Source organism: Mercenaria mercenaria, chromosome 1, assembly GCF_021730395.1.
Source record: "Mercenaria mercenaria strain notata chromosome 1, MADL_Memer_1, whole genome shotgun sequence".
Lineage (NCBI taxonomy): Eukaryota > Metazoa > Mollusca > Bivalvia > Venerida > Veneridae > Mercenaria > Mercenaria mercenaria.
The window spans coordinates 100,861,054-100,880,222 of record NC_069361.1 but is presented as its reverse complement, the minus strand read 5'-3'; the positions used below and the strand labels follow the sequence as shown (position 1 = coordinate 100,880,222).

Sequence of the window (19,169 nt, the reverse complement as noted above, 5' to 3'; positions counted from 1 at the left end):
CTTTTAGAGGCAGTATAGTATGAACTCCGTTTGCAGTCCAGATAGAAACGTGACATAACAGTTTTATTAGATTGGTATAATTATACTATTTAACTTGCTCTATGAAATTTGGTAATGTATCGTTATTATCGTACCTTTTAATGCCCTTATATTGTACGTTTTTTTTAAATAGTAATTGAAAGATTAGAAAAGCCATTTTGTAACAATTACACATTTTTGAAAATTATTTATGCTGGTTTTGAGGTTTGAGGTTAAGGTTATAGACTGAAATAAATACGTATAAGTTTTAGTGAAAAATCACTGAAAGTATGGATACACATTACTTTATTTAAACAGCAAAATTTAGTCCCTATATGCATTTGATACAAGATGACATCAATGAACAGAATATCTATTAGTAAAGAGAATGCATTAACCAATGGAACGGAAAATGAAGTGACCAATAATGTGGAGGGTGGAGTTACCGATGATGGAGAGAATGCAGTTACCAGTGGTGAGAATCGAGACGCTAATGCTGAAGAGAATGGAGTTACCAATTGTGAGGAGAATGGAGTGACTAATGGTGTTTTAAAGAAACATCAGCATGACACCAATAGATTTGCTGCAGATAGTACCGCTAAAAAGGTTATCAACGACACGGCAGCCAATCGATCTTTGTCTCAGAATGTAGCAACAATTCCTGGCAAGACAGATTTGGAGTTTCTTAGAAACGTGGTGGACATCGTAAACAAGGGAGAGGACGTAAAGTGAGAGCAAAAAAAAAACAAAGAAAAATATCAAACAGGGAATGCCACGCACCAAAAACTCAGCCTACAGTCTTATTCTTACTTCTACGAATACTAGTATACGCATGCATAAGTTTGATGCCAATATTGCACAGGGTTTTATATATGCACGTCTCATGGCAAAGTGTAAACGTCAGTCGGCCCCAAAACAAACAATTCAAAAGGAAATGATATTTCACGGAAATTTAATGACGTTTGGAGACATTGCCAATATATTCGTCTGTTAGTTTTACGCGTTTTATGCTAAAATAGCGTTAGCGCATGCTCTAGCTTTTTGTGTTATAACATTTTCAGAATCCCTCAGGATACGTTTGTACCCTCGCCCTAATGGGCTCGGGCACCAACCAATCCCTCGGGATTTAACAGATATTGTAACATGAAAATATATGCGTTATCCCTACATAAAAATTATACACAAAACTCCTTTGTTTCTTACTGTATCACAGGTAAACATGTAATAAACAGGTAAATACATGGGAGAGCGGTGCCTTTGAGTGATAATGGCCCTGGAAGAAAATAATAGCCCCAGGGCTATTATCATTTTGCCAGGGCAATTATCACACAAAGGCACCGCTACTCCATATATTGAACTATACGTAATAAAGCTTTGACGTGAACGTCGTTTTATAAAGTATAAGAGATGTTGGTCGAATTCACTTGGCCTGTAATAGGTAAAGAAGAAGAAAATTTGATGTTTCAGCAGGAAAAGCTTATATATGATAAAAGGAATATTTCATTTGTATCTTTCCACATTGTATTTACTAAATTCGTTGAAAAAATATATAAACTGCTCAGCAGAGCTTTGCATTTTATTATTTTATTCATCATGAAAAGACACTCATTTATTCTCTATTTATTACAGAGTGTGATCGAAAAATCTCATGAATTCTGAAAAATGCATCTGATGTTCACTCGCTGTATGAAATTTCGATCTTACACTGAAATAAACTAATATTCTTTATGTAATGTACAATTCATAGAACATGTAATGTGCAATCTAATCTATATTGAGCATGTTATTTAACATGTAATATGCAATCTACTCTATATTGAGCATGTAATTTAACATGTAATGTGCAATCTACTCTATATTGAGCATGCAATTTAACATGTAATGTGCAATCTACTCTATACTGAGCATGTAATTTAACATGTAATGTGCAATCTACTCTATACTGAGCATGCAATTTAACATGTAATGTGCAATCTACTCTGTACTGAGCATGTAATTTAACATGTAATGTGCAATCTACTCTATACTGAGCATGTAATTTAACATGTAATGTGCAATCTACTCTATACTGAGCATGTAATTTAACAATGTGTTTACTTAGAAGTTCCATTTGATATATTTAGATGTACTTTTTATAAAGTGTGGTTTTACAGAATAATTTCCAAAATGATGATTAAGTTTCAAGTCTTCTCCCATGCAATACATATTTTAAGGGTTCATTGGTATTGCTTTAGCACGTTAATCTTTTGCTATTCGACTCGAGAGGATAGTGTTAATGATTTTAATGTCTCTTTTTATTGAAAACTTGTAGTTTCGTTTTCCACATCGCTGAATATTGCTTTTAAAATGTCCTGGAATGATATCTACTTTTGCAGTATTACATCTGTTTATAGCAACCACTCTCAACGATTGTCTAATGTTTAAAACACTGACATTGCTGTATATTGTCAGTGGCGAGGGTCACTCTATCATAAGTAACCGGTGGCCGCACATTCTATTGCAGGCGTGTGTGTGATTTCCATCAACCAGAGAACTTGAAGACAATGTCAAAGGATCTGAAGATCATAGAGGACTCTGCAAGTGAAGACAGGCTATTGGACATGTGTAAAGATGTCATACAATACAGTGTGACTACGTGTAAGGCATTTTTAAGATATTACCAGATCTATTTGTCTAAAGAAGTTACACGATTATATAGCATGGTATATTTAAGCAAATCTACATCATATGTTACACAAAACCTTAGCTACAACGACCATATCTAAGTTGTATTTTTCAAAGGACTGGTACAGTTCGAACTACAAAATATTGTATTTTATAGTTCCTTATCTGAATGCTTTATTCTCTAGAAGGGCGCATAAGTTTTTTATGCCCCCCTCCCCACCCCCACCTCGCCCTACTGGGAGAGACATATTGTTTTTGCCCTGTCTGTCCGGCCGTCTGTCACACTTCATTTCTGATCAATAACAGAAAAACCATTTGACATAGAACATTTGTACTTCAAAGAGTGATTGGGATTATAGAGTAGATGACCACTATTGTTTTGGGGTCGTCGAGCTTGCAGGGGCTATAATCCGTCACACTCCATTTCCGACCAACAACTGGAGAATCATTTGACCTAGAATCTTCATAGGATAATAGAGCTTACGAAGTAGATGACCGCTTTTGTTTTTAGGGAATTTCATTAAAGGTCAAGGTCACAGGGGCCTGAACATGGAAAACAGTTTCCGATCAATGACTTGAGAACCAATTGACCCAGAATAGTGAAACTTCATAGGATGATTGGACATGCAGATCAGATGACCCCTATTGAATTTAGGGTCACTCCATCAAAGGTCAATGTCACATGGGCCTAAACATTGAAACCCGTTTCCGATCAATAACTTGAGAACCACTTACCTAGAATGTTGAAACTTCATTAGTGATTAGAAATACAGAGTAGATAACTCCTATTGGTTTGGGTGTCACTCCATCAAAGGTCAATGTCACAGGGCCTGAACATGAAAAACTGTTTCCGATCTTTAGCTTGGGAAACACTTGACCCAGAATTTTGAAAATTGATAGGATGACTGGACATGCAGAGTAGATGACCCTTATTGATTTTGGGAAAACCGTTTCCGATCCATGATTTGAGAACCACTTGACTCAAAACATTGAAACTTCATGGAATGATTGGGCATGCCGAGTAGATGATCCTTATTGCATTTCAGTCACTAACAACAAAGAAAAATATCAAACAGGGAATGCCACGCACCAAAAGCGCAGCCTCCTCAAAACGAACCCCCCAGCACGCAAACGCGTGCACCACACACACACACACACACGCACACACACACACACACTCAAAGCTTACACATCAGGACAAAACGAACAACACACACACACACACACACACTCAAAACCAACACATAAGGACAAGACGAACAATAAGCATACACACACGCGCACACACAAAGTCAACACACAAGGACAAAACGAACAAACAAAGGAACACAGTTGGGCACCGCCTTGGAACGGTCAGTGGCAAAAACACCACTGGGGAGCTTAAACCGGTTTATGGTGCGCACCCAACCTCACTCTTACCCCCACCATGTTCCAAAGACATGGGACAGTGTAAATAAAAGTAATCCCCTCCAGGTGAATCTCTAACACACGTAATGGAAACAAAAAGCCACACATCAGTGTCTCTTTGATTTTCGCTCCTGTCCCTTATTGACTTCTTGCCTATTACTTCAATGCTTTGGGAGAGACCTGCGCTTTTCTACAAAGCATTTTCTAGTTTATTTTATGTTTGCAACTGGTAATAGACTCGGTACCATAGGCTTTATGACATTTTACATAATCCGCTTTTAAGGAATATCTAGATCTACTTTAAGCAAAACCTTACAACAATGTATGTATGATAATAAGGCAAAGGAAAACAATGGCAACGGGGATGAAACAAACACCAACTATCACAGTGGAGCACCGCTTTGGAACGATCAGTTGCAAAGTATCACTGGGGAGTTTTAACATGCGAAAGCCACTACTACATAGTGTTACAGGGCAGTGTAAATAGTAGTTATCCCTGTCATGACGTGAATAACTAACACAAGTAAAAGCACTTTGTGTAAACTACAGAAATACTCGTGGACATAAAATAACTACAGAAATACTCGTGGACATAAAACAGCTACAGAAATACTCGTGGACATAAAACAACTGCAGAAATACTCGTGGACATAAAACAACTACAGAAATACTCGTGGACATCAAACAACTACAGGAATACTCGTGGACATAAAATAACTACAGAAATACTCGTGGACATAAAACAACTACAGAAATACTCGTGGACATAAAATAATTACAGAAATACTCTTGGACATAAAACAACTACAGAAATACTCGTGGACATCAAACAACTACAGGAATACTCGTGGACATAAAATAACTACAGAAATACTCGTGGACATAAAATAACTACAGAAATACCCATGGACATAAAATAAATACAGAAATACTCAGGGACTTAAATCAACTACAGAAATACTCGTGGACATAAAACAACTACAGAAATACTCATGGACATAAAATAACTACAGAAATACTCGTTGACATACTACAGAAATACTCATGGACTTAAAATAACTACAGAAATACTCATGGACATAAAATAACTACAGAAATACTCGTTGACATACTACAGAAATACACATGGACTTAAAACAACTACAGAAATACTCATGGACATAAAATAACTACAGAAATACTCGTGGACTAACTACAGAAATACCATGGACTTAAAATACATTGTAACTACAAAATTACTCATGGACATAAAATAATCAATAATCCCGAAGGACCAGAAATTATAAAGTAACACTAAATTGTAAGACAATAGTACATAAAATCTTTCATAATAATATTTGGAATCATAGAACGCAAACAAAAAATAAATGCAAACTCATTTTGATCGAGTCTGTTCATGACAGGTTATGAAATGTGCAACACCTTTTAAGTCTAATTTCTCTGTTGCACTGTATTTCTTAAGGTATGTGTCTCGATATACTTCTTCAGCAAATCCAAGATTTTTTAACCAGTTGTACGGAGGGATGGACCAGTACACCTTAGGTGGGGCCTGGGTGACGGAGGCTCTCAACCCTAGTCAGTACACGTATGAAGTATCTCCAGTTTTCACACTGATGGAGGAAGAAGTTTACAAGAAAATGCTACATTATATTGGGTTTGACGGCGGTGATGCTATTTTTTGTTCCAGGTAAAATATACTGCTAGATAATTCATGACGCGGATGAACTCATGATAATAGCTGAAATGCTACTCGTAGCATCTTTTTCCTTTATGTATTAAATCCTTATAAAGGAACTCTTCATGGATGCAAATCCTTTCACTAATGTGTCAGTGTAAATATTCTGATATATTTGGACAAGCGTTTCATATTTTAACACATATGTATTGTTATATAAATTTAGATTATATTGACTTTGATGATATAGATTGATTAAACTCAATTGATTCAGAAGAAATATACGTATTATGTACCATTTAAGGGGGCTCAATGGGGAATTTGTATGGCATGAATGTTGCACGCTACGCTAAATTCCCAGAAATCAAAACCAAAGGATTATACGCCATACAGAAACCATTGTGTGTCCTTACATCTGATAAGGTATGAAAATTAAAGGTCTGTTACTGTATTTATTACCGAGTTTGAGTCTTTTCCACTTTCAAACCTTGTCAGGTAGAAACAACTCCAACAGAAAAAACAACGTTTTAGAAACGTAGTACCTTCAAAAGAAACACTACATCAGTGTATTATGGACCTGTAGATAGGTGATATTAGATAACAATAGATTGACAAATGCAACGAGGACAGACAAAACAAAAATTAGCACAGACTGACACGGTCTAAAAAAGGTCGGTGGCATCAAGGTGTACTTGCTGTAGCTATTATTGCTTGTGTGTGTGTGTGTGTGTTTGTGTGTGTGTGTGTGTGTGTGTGTGTGTGTGTGCACGTCTGCGTGCTGTGGGTATTGTTTGGGGGAGGCTGCGTTTTTGGAACATGGCATTCCCAGTTTGATATGTGTCCTTGCTTTTTTAAGAACGTTATGTACACTAATGTATAAAACAAAAGGGCCGTAACTTAGTGAAAAGTAATTGATTGGTAGATGCTGTAACATATAAACAACTAGGCTGTTGGTCATTCTGAATACGTTTCATTAAAATTCCAACAATATTACAGGAATATAATACAAATTGTACAGAAATGACCTTTATATGGACATAATTCCGAAACAAATCGGAGTGAAACAGCCAAGCAATTTGCACAACTAGGCTTTATATAATCATTCTTTTGAAGTTTCATTAAAACACGACAAACGGTTTTGGAGCTGACGTTCGAATAAACATCTGTAAAAAAGTAAAAAATGAATGGTCATTATAATAATAATAATAATAATAATAATAATGATAATAATAATATGAAACACTTAATTGTATGAAGGTTACTTATTGACACAATAGCTTCTTTAAAATATGTCAGTATGGTTTTTAATTTAAAACAGAAATACACAGCAGAGAAAAATAAAACCAACAAAACAGTGGTGAAACATCAAAATTGTGCATAAATATAGGACAGACACAGGTAATTTACGAAACCATACAAACTGAATGTGATTGATATTATTTTTTTTAAAGATATAGATTGTTTTATATAAAAGAGATCCAGACTTGCATAGTAGAACACATGAATTATTTTTTTTTTTTTTGATAAATTTTAGGAGAATCGAACTATAGTAAAGAGTCAATCCTTTAATAGATCATTTTTCATTACTATAAAATTGCAGAAAAAAGGAAGTTAATGAACTTCTCAAAGGGAATGAGACATGGGTGTATCATTTCGAACCTCACAGCTGAATAAACAATAAACAATTGCTTAGGAAAGGGCAAGACTGTGGGGAAACGCAGATTGCAATGTCGTCAAAAACCAGCGCAAAAATGAGTTGAGTGTGTGTGTGTGTGTTGTTCGTTTTGTCCTGATGTGTAAGCTTTGAGTGTGTGTGTGTGTGTGTGTGGTGCACGCGTTTGCGTGCTGGGGGGTTCGTTTTGAGGAGGCTGCGCATTTGGTGCCTGGCATTCCCTGTTTGATATTTTTCTTTGTTTTTTTTTTTGTCCACCAAAAATTAACGCTGCTTCAGGTAAGAAAGAATTGTTACTTTTTTATTACTGCAGCTTTCGACTAGGGATAAGGAGCAACGTATTCGCCCAAACGTATACTATTAAGCGACAGTGTTCCATGTTGCATATATAGGTGTGGTTTTTTTTTTTCGAAAATGCGAACAGTTTGCAAAAAGGGTATGAGCAGTACCACACTTTTGTCCAGAAAAAGTGAGTTTTAGCCGTATTTTCGTGAAATGAAGACATATTTGACGCTAGATTAATATCACTGACTAGCATTATACCCAACCATTGTTTTATTTCGGTGTTTTTGAAGACTTAAGACGAAATGTCATTCAAAACAGAAATTATTTTTAAAATGAAAACATTCACACTCGAAACTAATCCAAAGAAATAATTGTTTTAAAATCTGGACTGTATAGTAAAAATGTGATGTTATTACTGCAGAGTACAGTACCTACTTCTACAATCTGGAAGTGCTATTTTGTTAATAATGCCAGTTTGAATATAATGCTGTGAGATACAGTTGTACATATTTAGGTTCGTGTTGCTTCTTCAAATTTGACAAATAAGGAATGACCACCTCTATCCTCTGACTGTTGATTGCTGCTTTTGTATTGTAGAAATACTGCCTATTTTATGCACTTTTCAACCATTTTATTGTTCGTTAAAGCTTCATATGGCGGACTAAGCAATCACAATACAATATTTCCGATGGCTAAAAGCACAGAGGATGACTCCGCAAAATGATAAGGTATAAACTATGCAATGCAAAAGAAACAAAATACAGGAAGAAAAGGGTATTCTTCGTTTTAATCTCCCTAACAATCTTACGGATGACACTATTTTAAATGAAAAATGCGGCCCATACTCTATGAAACGGTTTGAAATAATTACGTTTCACACACCTATGCGTGTGGAGAGGTGTCGGCGACTGGACAATTAATTCAAAACTTATCTAGATCAACAAAATGATGATGTTATAACTAACCCCGTGAATGACATCACGCTTGTATACTTCCTAATATGGCAAAATATAAATAATACGAGTATTTAACTGCGGCTAATGCAATTTAACTGTAGGATAATATTTAGTATTATGATTAATGGTTTTACAAATATATACTTCTGTCAAAATGTGAAACAGTCGAAATACTAGTAGCCTAAGATCTACACCTCTTTAACTTAATTAAGATCAGTTAGAAAACAGTACGTTACACGTAGTACGGTACATATGCCTTATTCTTGAGAATGCATCTGCACAAAAGAGCAATATTGCACAGCAGTATTTACAGGATCAGAAGGTCAAGCATTGCAGCACCCTCCATATTCGTCCGACCTAAGTCCCTGTGATTTTTTCTCTTGCCTTTGCTGAAATAAAATCTGGCTGGGCGTCGCTACAATTCTAGAAGCGCACTAGGCACTTGCCAGTGAGTAACACAGATGCAATTTTAAAAAGGACAAATCCAGCACATGAAATAGCAAGCATAGGCTTATATTTAGAAACGGATGTCCTAGAGGAAAGACTGTAAGATTTGCGAGAAGAGTCTAGTATAGTGATGAATCGGAATGAATCAGTAACATATGAAAAATATCCTACTGAAAAAAAAATGTGTACACAGGAATAATTGAAAAAGAAAAAGATACAGAAAGGAGAATAACTGAATACAGACATAGTTATATGCAACAGTCTGGAGCTACAGAAACTCACCATATAGGCAAATTCCTGAAGGCAGACACATAGTATTTACTAAGTATTGACACTAGAATGTAAGAAAAGGAATCAAGAGGCAAGTTTTATCTAGATTTTTCTTCTATAGAAAAATGGATGAGATAGAGACAGCCAACGGAAGTAAACGTTAGAAGAGAGCTTGGAAGTAATCTCAAAGATGAAGAGACAACTCAATAAAGATATAAGGAGAATATGGTTGCTGTATCAGTAAATAGAGAGCTTATGTAGATAGAAAAACGAAAGGCGGTATTGAGAGAGCCTGTTTAAATAGAAGCAGATACTACAAGAGGAAAAGAAACGCATGATAGAATTAGACCGACAAAGAATGACGTTAGATGAATAAGTAAAGAGAGAAAATGATTTGAGAGAAAGACAAAGGATATACATTGATACGAACAGATTGCAAAGTCAAAGGGATCTCTTATTACTTCAAAGTAGGAATTTACAGAGAGATATTGGAGTTATATGTAGCTAAAATGATATAACTAAGAATTAAACACCACTATTACCGGGCAGACAACTGCATACTTACGGCAGTGATAATGTAAGTTGAAACTATGAGAATGAATAACAGGACTATTATGAGGGTAATACATAGGTTAAATGGGAAGTAATGAAAGTACTGTATGATGGCCTAAATATGTTAAAACTGTCATCTCACAATATGAAAAAGTGCACAATGAAAAATGAAAAACAACAACGACCATTCATTTTATTTAACTATATCACTACGTTACCCTATGACAGTATCGCAGCGGATCAGTGTCTATATGATATAAAAAGGACAGACTACTCTGCGGTTTTCAGGTCACTGATAGTCCGGTTAAAATAAGAATGCGTTTCTGTTAAGGGTGAATATGATGTAGGCAATAGAGTTACATACATGCTTTTTCTATGTTTTATATAGGCAGTCTCAACATTATCTGAATTCTGCTTGTATTACAAATAAACTGCCAGCGGGGCTTCCGTTACCACCAACTGCGAAAACGTTTAACTGCGAAAAGGTATATTAAAAATTAAAGCTTGCCTTTTGTGGAGATGTATGTAAGATTCTTGGTCAAGGTAATTTTCCAATATTGTTTTGATAACACAAGAAGTTTTCTTTCATCTTCGATACTTTTTGCGTCGACCTCTTTAAAATGTTTCTCTTAGTGCTTTTTTTCTTGGAACATGACTTTTCCTACTGCATCTTAATCTTTGTTTTAGCAGCTAGAGAACGTAAGATATGTTGTTTACTTCATAAACTAGATACATATAAAACTATATCTGATGACCCTAAATTTTCTGCTAGGGAATGATTGATTGATTGATTGATTGATTGACAAGGATGTTGCTAAAAAGACTGGATATCAGTATAACTCGCCACAGAGATAAGAGCAGAATGCGTTTTAATAAATTGAGACGTGAAATTAAAATTAAACTTCATTAGGTTGAAAAGAACATTCAAATACATATTAATTAATGATTACAGCAGTTTTGGCACCATCAAATTCATCAGTTTATTTGAATCTTAACCATACTTTGAAATCAGATTAGGTTTGGAAAAACAAACAAGGTTTATTATCCCCCGCCGATGAAATCGGGAGTGGGGTATTGAAATGGCGTTGTCTGTCCGTCACGTCCCGTGAGGGCTAACGAATTGGTACTTGAGTGTCTAGCAGGTTAGGGTTTGGACTCTTTGTTTATATGACAGTCACTTTAAAAAGTGTCCAAAAGTGGGTTTATGTGACTAATTTTTGGGTATATGTGGCTAAAATTTAACATTGTAAAGTCACTTAAGTATCATACCGTGAGTACGTGCGTCTGTGCGTCCGTGCATGCGTCCGTCCGCAGCCATTTCTCAGTAACTAGCAGGTAGAATTTCATGAAATTTGAAATAAACATGAACCAACATACTGCGATGATGCCCGTCAAGTTTGTTTTTTGGTCAATTTCCCTTAGAGTTATTGCCCTTGAATTAATGAAAAATGTCCGTCCGCAGCCATTTCTCAGTAACTAGCAGGTAGAAAATCCATGAAACTTGAAATAAACATGAACCAACATACTGCGATGATGCCCGTCAAGATTGTTTTGGATTGGTCAATTTCCCTTAGAGTTATTGCCCTTGATTTAACGAAAAATCCACGCCTGCAGCCATTTCTCAGTAACAAGCTGGTAGAATTTCATGAAATTTGAAATAAATATGAACTAACATACTTCGATGATGCCCGTCATTTTTTTTTTAATTGGTCAATTTTCCTTAGAGCTATTGCCCTTTAATTGATTAAAAATCCACAGATTTTCCATGAACATTTATTATAAACATGTGAAGTTGTGTACCCACACTTGGTCACCACCTTGCCTTGGTCACCCCCCCCCCCCCCCCCCAACCCCCTCCCAAAAAAAAATCCTTTCAAACCTTCCATGAATATTTATCAATATGCAAAGTTGTACTGTTTCCCCACCTCACTCCTCCATCCAGTCATGCCCACAATCCCGATCATGCATCCCCCTCTCGCCCCCCCCCCCCCACCCCCACTCCTATTTTTTTTTTCATTTTTAATTTTCCATTAATATTTATAATAAACATGTGAAGTTTTGTACTCACACCCAGTCATCCCCCCTGCTCCCCTCCAAAAAAAAAACAAAAAAAAACACCCATTCATTTTGTGTTAAATTGATTTTGACTAATGAAATTATTTGCTTCTTAGTAAAATCCTTAACTTTTTGCCGGATATATTTTTTTGCTATTCCTCACCACAAACCCTTTCGGCGGGGGATACCAATTCATCGAATTTGCTTGTATTGAAGATAAAATAGCCAGAAAACGTTGGTATGTAAACTTTTCTGGTCGGGGATGTAATCAACCCCCAACCTCCCGATCCCTAGGTTCCGTAAATTATTGCTCCGGTTATAAGTGCCCAAGTACGAAATGGCGATGGGAGGGGTGCGAATTTCAATTCGGGATCCGAATGTTACACGAAATGAAAAATGCAATCTTTGTGAATGTTTGGAAATAGCTATTTGGTGAGTTTGAACAAGCCTATTTCATTACATATATAGGGGAGTCAGGGTGTAGCGCAACCAATTCTGAAGCTACTCAGCGGGAGGATGTGAAAAGGCTGTTACTCTTCCGTTTGTATAGGTCAGTTGAATTTCCTCATGGGTATAGATTCTGGGAATAGAAAGAGAACTTGTGGCTTCTTGTAAAAGCGACTGCCCAGTATGACCCGCGTAGATCTACAATGCAAAAGCCAGGCACATAGCTCAGCACACTAACATACGTACAGTCATGTCGTCAGTTTTCGACAATAAAAATATTTTTAAAAAAGAAATTCAATAAATAAAATCTGAAGGCTAAAGGGATGAGATGTAACATGAACTGAAGATTCAAAGAGACTTTTTGCACATATTTAATGTTGAACTGTGATAGAGGTATACAGTACATCCTGCCTTAGCGGTCACCTACAGGTATTAATTAAGCAGCTTTTTGCCTTAGGTAGTCATCAAGTAACTTCCCAAACTGACGTTTCTATTGTCCGAATGAAAAGTTTTGATATAATAATGGGCAACACATTTGACCCTCATCCTTGGCTGATACTACAATACTGGAGCTTATTTGAAACTGGAGAGAGAAGATCAAAGTTTAAACTGGTATCTACAATTTATGACATAATTTGTTTGAGACAGACATTATAGATATATTTAAAGACCGAATGAGTTTTGCTTATGTTTGTTTAAATTCTAAATTTGAGTAATTTAAGTCTATAATTTGGGAAACTTAATCCTCCACTTATCTTGGAATAAAAGTAGATATACATACATCTCCAGATGATATAAGACGTTGTTTTTCTGCAATCTTTTGAATTTCCTTACATTTACAGTGTTAAGGTTTTTGTCTGTTTATATTTGCTAGTTCTGGCTAACATAACTTAACTGACGCTGTTTTTATTTTCTGATGATGGCGTCCTAACAGGATATAAATATCTCTGAGCTGAAATTTTTTAGCTATCGGTTTGCATGCCTATATCGGATAGACGCTCTATCTGCCCGATATAAAAATATGACCCTCACCATTTTTTCCTAACTATTAGGCATAGTGTTGTGTGTGTAAGATATGATTAAAAATCCCCTCAGTCAGTACCTAACCATTCATATATGTTAAACACATTAAAAACAACAAAGGTCAAGTATTTGTCGGATGTCGTAACAAATGCAACTTAAATGTAATAAATGTAAGCTGTTTGGCATGCCGATTTCAACGTTGATGATTCTTTTGTCAATAACAGTGAACTGCGTAAATATCGGAGTATCCTCAGTGACGGATAGACGGTTTGATACCTGATCGATATCGGATCTAGGCATGATATCAGTCCGACTTAAAACCAGTGAGCAAAACTATAATGGTCTGACATCATTTTAAGATATCTATCCTATATAAAAGAGATACTGATCCAAGGATGGTTAGACATGGACTGGATTAGATAACATTTTATAAAGTGCTGAAACGTTTTCAAAACGGAACAGAAATTATTTCAGGGACTACATCTTCCGCTGGCTTTACAGACCTTCATTTTGGAAATTTTAATAGACATGTTGTTTAATTTTTTGAAAAATATATTACGTACTAGTAAATCAAACAATGATTTGTTTCTATATGCTTAAAGGCATCAAATTCAATTAAACGGTCAAAAGTATTCTTGAATGCAATTACGGGCTAATACTGATGACGGGTTATGGTTTATCGGTCACGCAAAATATTGCAAAGGGCTCTTTCTTAACTTACTTGCAGTATTTTAATTCATATGTACAAAAAGTATAGCTTACGGATAACAGATCAGAGGCTAATAAATTATATATTTCGAGAAATAATTGACGAGGAGTATGTATTAGTCATATTTTTACATGCAGAGAAGGCAGCGGCTAAATAGCTAATGTTAAGGATGACTACCCGTAATATGCCTCAATTTCACCAAAAACATACATACACCTTGATAATGTAAGCTTTGAAAATGTCAAATGATAGAAAAAGGGTACATAATGACAAGTTATATTTCTGAAAAATTTCTTTAGATTACCTCCCCTGATAATTTTGGGTTTTCGTGAGTTATCTCCCCTAAAAACTAGAAAACAATAATTTTCTCCTTTTCCCTACGGGGAATTTTATATTTCTTTTTGATATTTGTATTAGAATCATATTATGCAGCTTTCTACCGCAAAATTTTCTCGAAACTCAAGTTCAGTTTCTTATAATCAAAGAAATTATATATTTCTCATAGGCATCAATGTTAACTTCAATACCGATTATCTCCCCCAAAAACGATAAAATTTGAAAAATCTCTCGGTGAAACGTTTTTAATTTTGGATGTCTTTAAAGTGACCCAATTTCATTTAATTATTACCATCCAGTTACAAGATATGAAATATGGTTATTACACCATGTTATCCTTAATTGATAAATGATAAATGCTAATCGTCAAAATCTTGAACAATCTGTGTTGTTCAAAGACAATCGATCCTCCAGTACTTTCAGTCCTTTGATTTTCCATATAGTAGTGTAGATACTTTTTGCATTTAGCAGTGTTTAGATTACGATGCAAATGTATCTGATTTTAATACAGTAAACATATTTTGACTGATAAACTTGATTCAGTATTATATCTGGTAAATCTTTTGAAGATTACTAAAATTTCTTTACTGGCGTGTCTGAACACGAAAGGATATCAAATTATGTTAACTTGTCATCCACTTTTTGTAACAGTATGGTATCATTTACATTTGAGTACGGTGAACATTTACAGTGAAATAAAAGTGCGCGTCTAAAATAGAAATGATTATATGAATGACAGTTGTGAAATGTAGGACTAAGAGTACCAAAATCTACATTAGGCAAGTGCATTTATTTTGACCGTATCACAGAGTTTCAGATATTCATATGCAACAGAAATGTTTTATCAATCACTGTATTAGCTAATAAATTACATGAAAAGTGGAACATATTAAATGAACGACTGAAATGTCTAGATCTGATATTTCTTCAAACATGTCTTCGTAAGTAGGAGTCCGAAATGGATGCGTTAATCACAAAGCAAAATATATGACATATGACAGAAGAAAGTATCAGTATTATATAGCTAACATACAGAATATCAATTTATATAATATAGATTGAAAATATTCAATATTCTATACACGTTGAGATTTAAAAAAAAAATGTTTTGATGAATATCGGAAGGTTTATAAGTGACTTGCATGTTCGGGATCATTTTGAAGATCTACAAATGTTCATTAATACTCTGTGTGTGTGTGTGTATGTGTGTGTGCGTGCGTGTGTGTGTGTGTGTGTGTGTAAACATAGCCAACTGGGTAATTTCGTATGAATACACACCAACAAAGCGGGGATCCCCGGTTCAATCTAACAATGCCACGTTAATCCTGACCTTGAAATTAGTCATCTCTCGAAATTTGAGCCTATTCTGAGCGATAAAAATTTATTCCCCGGTTTGCAGGTTCTAGTCATACACATATCTCACACACAATTAGAATTTTACCAGAGTGTGTAACCTTCGCAATTTTCTGCAGTTCCCCAGTTAACCTGTATACAATTAACTCGTAATACGTATACACACCAAGGTTTAAATCATTATCACTGATTTAACACATGTTTTCGTCATTTTAAGCTCATGGGTGAAATAATAATGTTGATCATTAATTAATTACCAATTATATATGTTTTCACTTTCACAAGACGATACACCATTTTGCTGTTATTGCCATGTTAATAAAATGTTTGATAATAGAAATATTGTATTAAAATATTACAATATTCAGGAGCATCACGCAAAATATACAGTTTATTTATGATCTATCACTATATATTCATTTTACAAACTTTCAAGTTCAAGCGGTGCTTATATTATATATGCATTGCTTTTTCCGGAAATATCTGTCAGTATTAGATCTATAAAGAATTTACAACGGTTAATGCAATATGTAAACAGATGACACCACTACAGCTATATGTCAAAGTCTGTAGTTGTTAAAAAGGTCGTTTGCACCCGCTCAAAGAAAAGAAATATGAACGTATTGAACAAATTTTGTTCGAATTAATATACTTTTTCCACTTTATTTGCATTTCGTTAACTCTTCTAAATTCTTGGTATCATATATATCTTTATTTATATTTCGTTAATTCTTCTAAATTATCGATATAATTTATTTCTTCATTTCAAATTTACTTATGGTAATTCATTCGGTATACAAACGGCCTATTACCGGTAAACTGAAATTTACGACTTGCAACTTCAATCCGGCATGAATACTTATTTTTTTAAAAATCTTGCTAAGTATATTGTAACTTTTTTATAACTGACCGTAGGGAAAAAACAAGACCACTTTTCTGTGGTACAACATAGATGTTACTTTCAAATTTTAGGTGTATTTTAAGGTATCTCTACCTGGTAAGGCGTTTTTTTGTGGACTTAGAAAAACAAATGACTTACAATGATTACTAAACAACCACAAAATTAAAATTCCATTTGCAAATACAGGTGCTAGAGTAAAGAAATTTGCTGTGACGGGCGTATATTGTGACATTCTGGCACTCTTGTTTGAAATGCAATAACTATATTTTTTCAGCTATGTTTTATTCATGTATTCTGTAAATATGCGCACTAACTTACATTTGTCTCCGCCAAATAGCGGTTACTTCGAGTACAAAGTTGATTTTTACATTGCATATGTGGCATTTTTAATAACGTTTAAATTAGGGTCTCGGGTTTATTCATAATCAGCCAACATAGGTGCTTATATTATTGTTAAAAGGCCAAAGTTTGCATGTCTCTCAAGGCTTCCTTTTGGTTAAGGCAAAGAAATAAATTGCATACCTCTAACTTCACTCCAACAGTTTAGGAATAAAATACAGAGATTTTGGTCTCCCAAAAGTAAAGTAAATACTAATACCTCTCAAATTACTGTCCTGCATTTGCAAAACGGCTGCATTTTTTATGTTCATTACCTCCTACAATGTTTATATAATCAGCTGTCTAATAGTAATGCAATTATTTATGTCAACAGAAATAAATACTGCAAAGCCGAGATATTTTAACACAGTTTTGTTTATGAAGTATTTGTCAAATTTAGAGACCACATAAATCATAACACTAGTGCATTATCTGATTGATATTATCTACCACACATCAAAGAAAAGGTCACAAGGATCTGACTCCAGTACGTTGTTAATACTGTTTAAACAAGCCTAGATCATAACTAACTCGTGCGATTATCTTAACACGGAATTTTCATGCTATTTTTCGCGCGTATTTTGTTCAGTGATCGCCATGTATAAAAATTCATGTTACAAAAATGTTTCAACAAAGCATAGGCAACGAAATGTGTTGTACATGTCCGAAATATTTGTAGTTTACGACGGTTCTAATAAAATGATAATGCTGCGGCTGCACGGGTTTATTAACATTTGTCAAAATATGGAGATCGAGATACAATTAAACACATGGAAAACAACAACAAAACAATTTTAGCTTATATTCTTATGCAAAAAAAAAAAAAAAAAAAAAAAACTTCATAAAATTAGATATTCACGTTACGGACAGATATATCCTGTAGAAAAATTGTCACTAGAACCTGCAACATGAAGCACATTATTTTAATACTTATAGTTCTACAGAACAGTCTATGATTTGCTGTGTTTTAATAAGCATCTTACATTTGTAAACTATCGCTTTTAGAATTATACAAACAAAAAAGTTGTAACACAAAAACGAAAGTTTCTGTTTGTCGAGGCTATTGATATATCAAGTGTTATCATTGACGGTCTCGTACATGTGTAAAGTATGAAATCTCAAAGTCTCAGCGTTCTACACATACCAAGGGTAATTTTTACAATACATAATGCTCACTGACCAAAAGGAGAATTTTTCCTGCCACTGACATTCCAATCTTTCAACTATAAGTATGAATTTGGCACATGATATTTGCTTCAACTTCAGGTCTGTAGAAAAACGACATTTTAAGAAATGTTGTTTGATGATCAGTTTTGTACATCCAATGATATATCATACCGTATATATATTGCGGTAGCACTTAATGTTGTATTTTTTTGAAACGAAGAGCGAAAATGACTGGTGATTGAACTGACAGTGCTAACGAAAAAAGAAACAAGAAACAGATGAGTCCCCAAGGTGTCAGAAAACACAATATGTTATGCATTGAATGAATTCCGATATCTTCATAACTTATCACACCTGTACTTATCGTTAATGGAAACTTGAAAACAGAAATTTTATTGCCGGGGCTGTGACAAAAAAGGGATTTTTATTGAATAGAAGGCTTTCAAATACACAACGACATTATTCATTTTTACATAAGATTATTTCATACTTTATGCATGTAACTGTCCAACAAAAAATAAGACATTTCCCTATTCGATGACACACTAACGCTGTATTTATTATGAGTGCAAGTACATTTATTTTAGTATTGACAGTGGCATACATATGCTTTACTGGTATTAATAGCACTGAAATACTTCTTTTTTCTGGGAAACACAAATATATCAAAATCATGAAAATACTTAGTACATAAAAGTTTAGATAAAACAAAAACAATATCAAATGCATTTAAAATACCTATGACTAATTCATTTTACTCTTCCTTGATCAGAATGATTTTTGCACGAGCATTACTACATGAAAGTGTTTTATACGTCTGCATTTGATAGAAAATACTTATATACTTTGTATTA

The 19,169-nt window shown here is 34.6% G+C and overlaps 2 protein-coding genes across 2 annotated transcripts in view; both read left to right on the top strand.

Moving 5' to 3' along the window:
* Positions 1–369: 369 nt before the first annotated feature.
* Positions 370–7,379, top strand: LOC123563979 (acidic amino acid decarboxylase GADL1-like). Its single transcript, XM_045357216.2, has 5 exons — positions 370–746; positions 2,522–2,655; positions 5,578–5,754; positions 6,069–6,187; positions 7,299–7,379. The coding sequence occupies exons 1-5, from the start codon at positions 370–372 to the stop codon at positions 7,377–7,379; spliced, it is 888 nt and encodes a 295-aa protein (XP_045213151.2).
* A 7,778-nt stretch (positions 7,380–15,157) lies between these two features.
* The window catches only part of LOC123528784 (cysteine sulfinic acid decarboxylase-like), a 34,479-nt gene continuing 30,467 nt past the window's right edge, over positions 15,158–19,169 (top strand). Inside the window, exon 1 of the mRNA XM_045308794.2 lies at positions 15,158–15,295. The gene's annotated coding sequence lies outside the window, so the exon portion shown is untranslated. The remainder of the gene's footprint in view (positions 15,296–19,169) is intronic.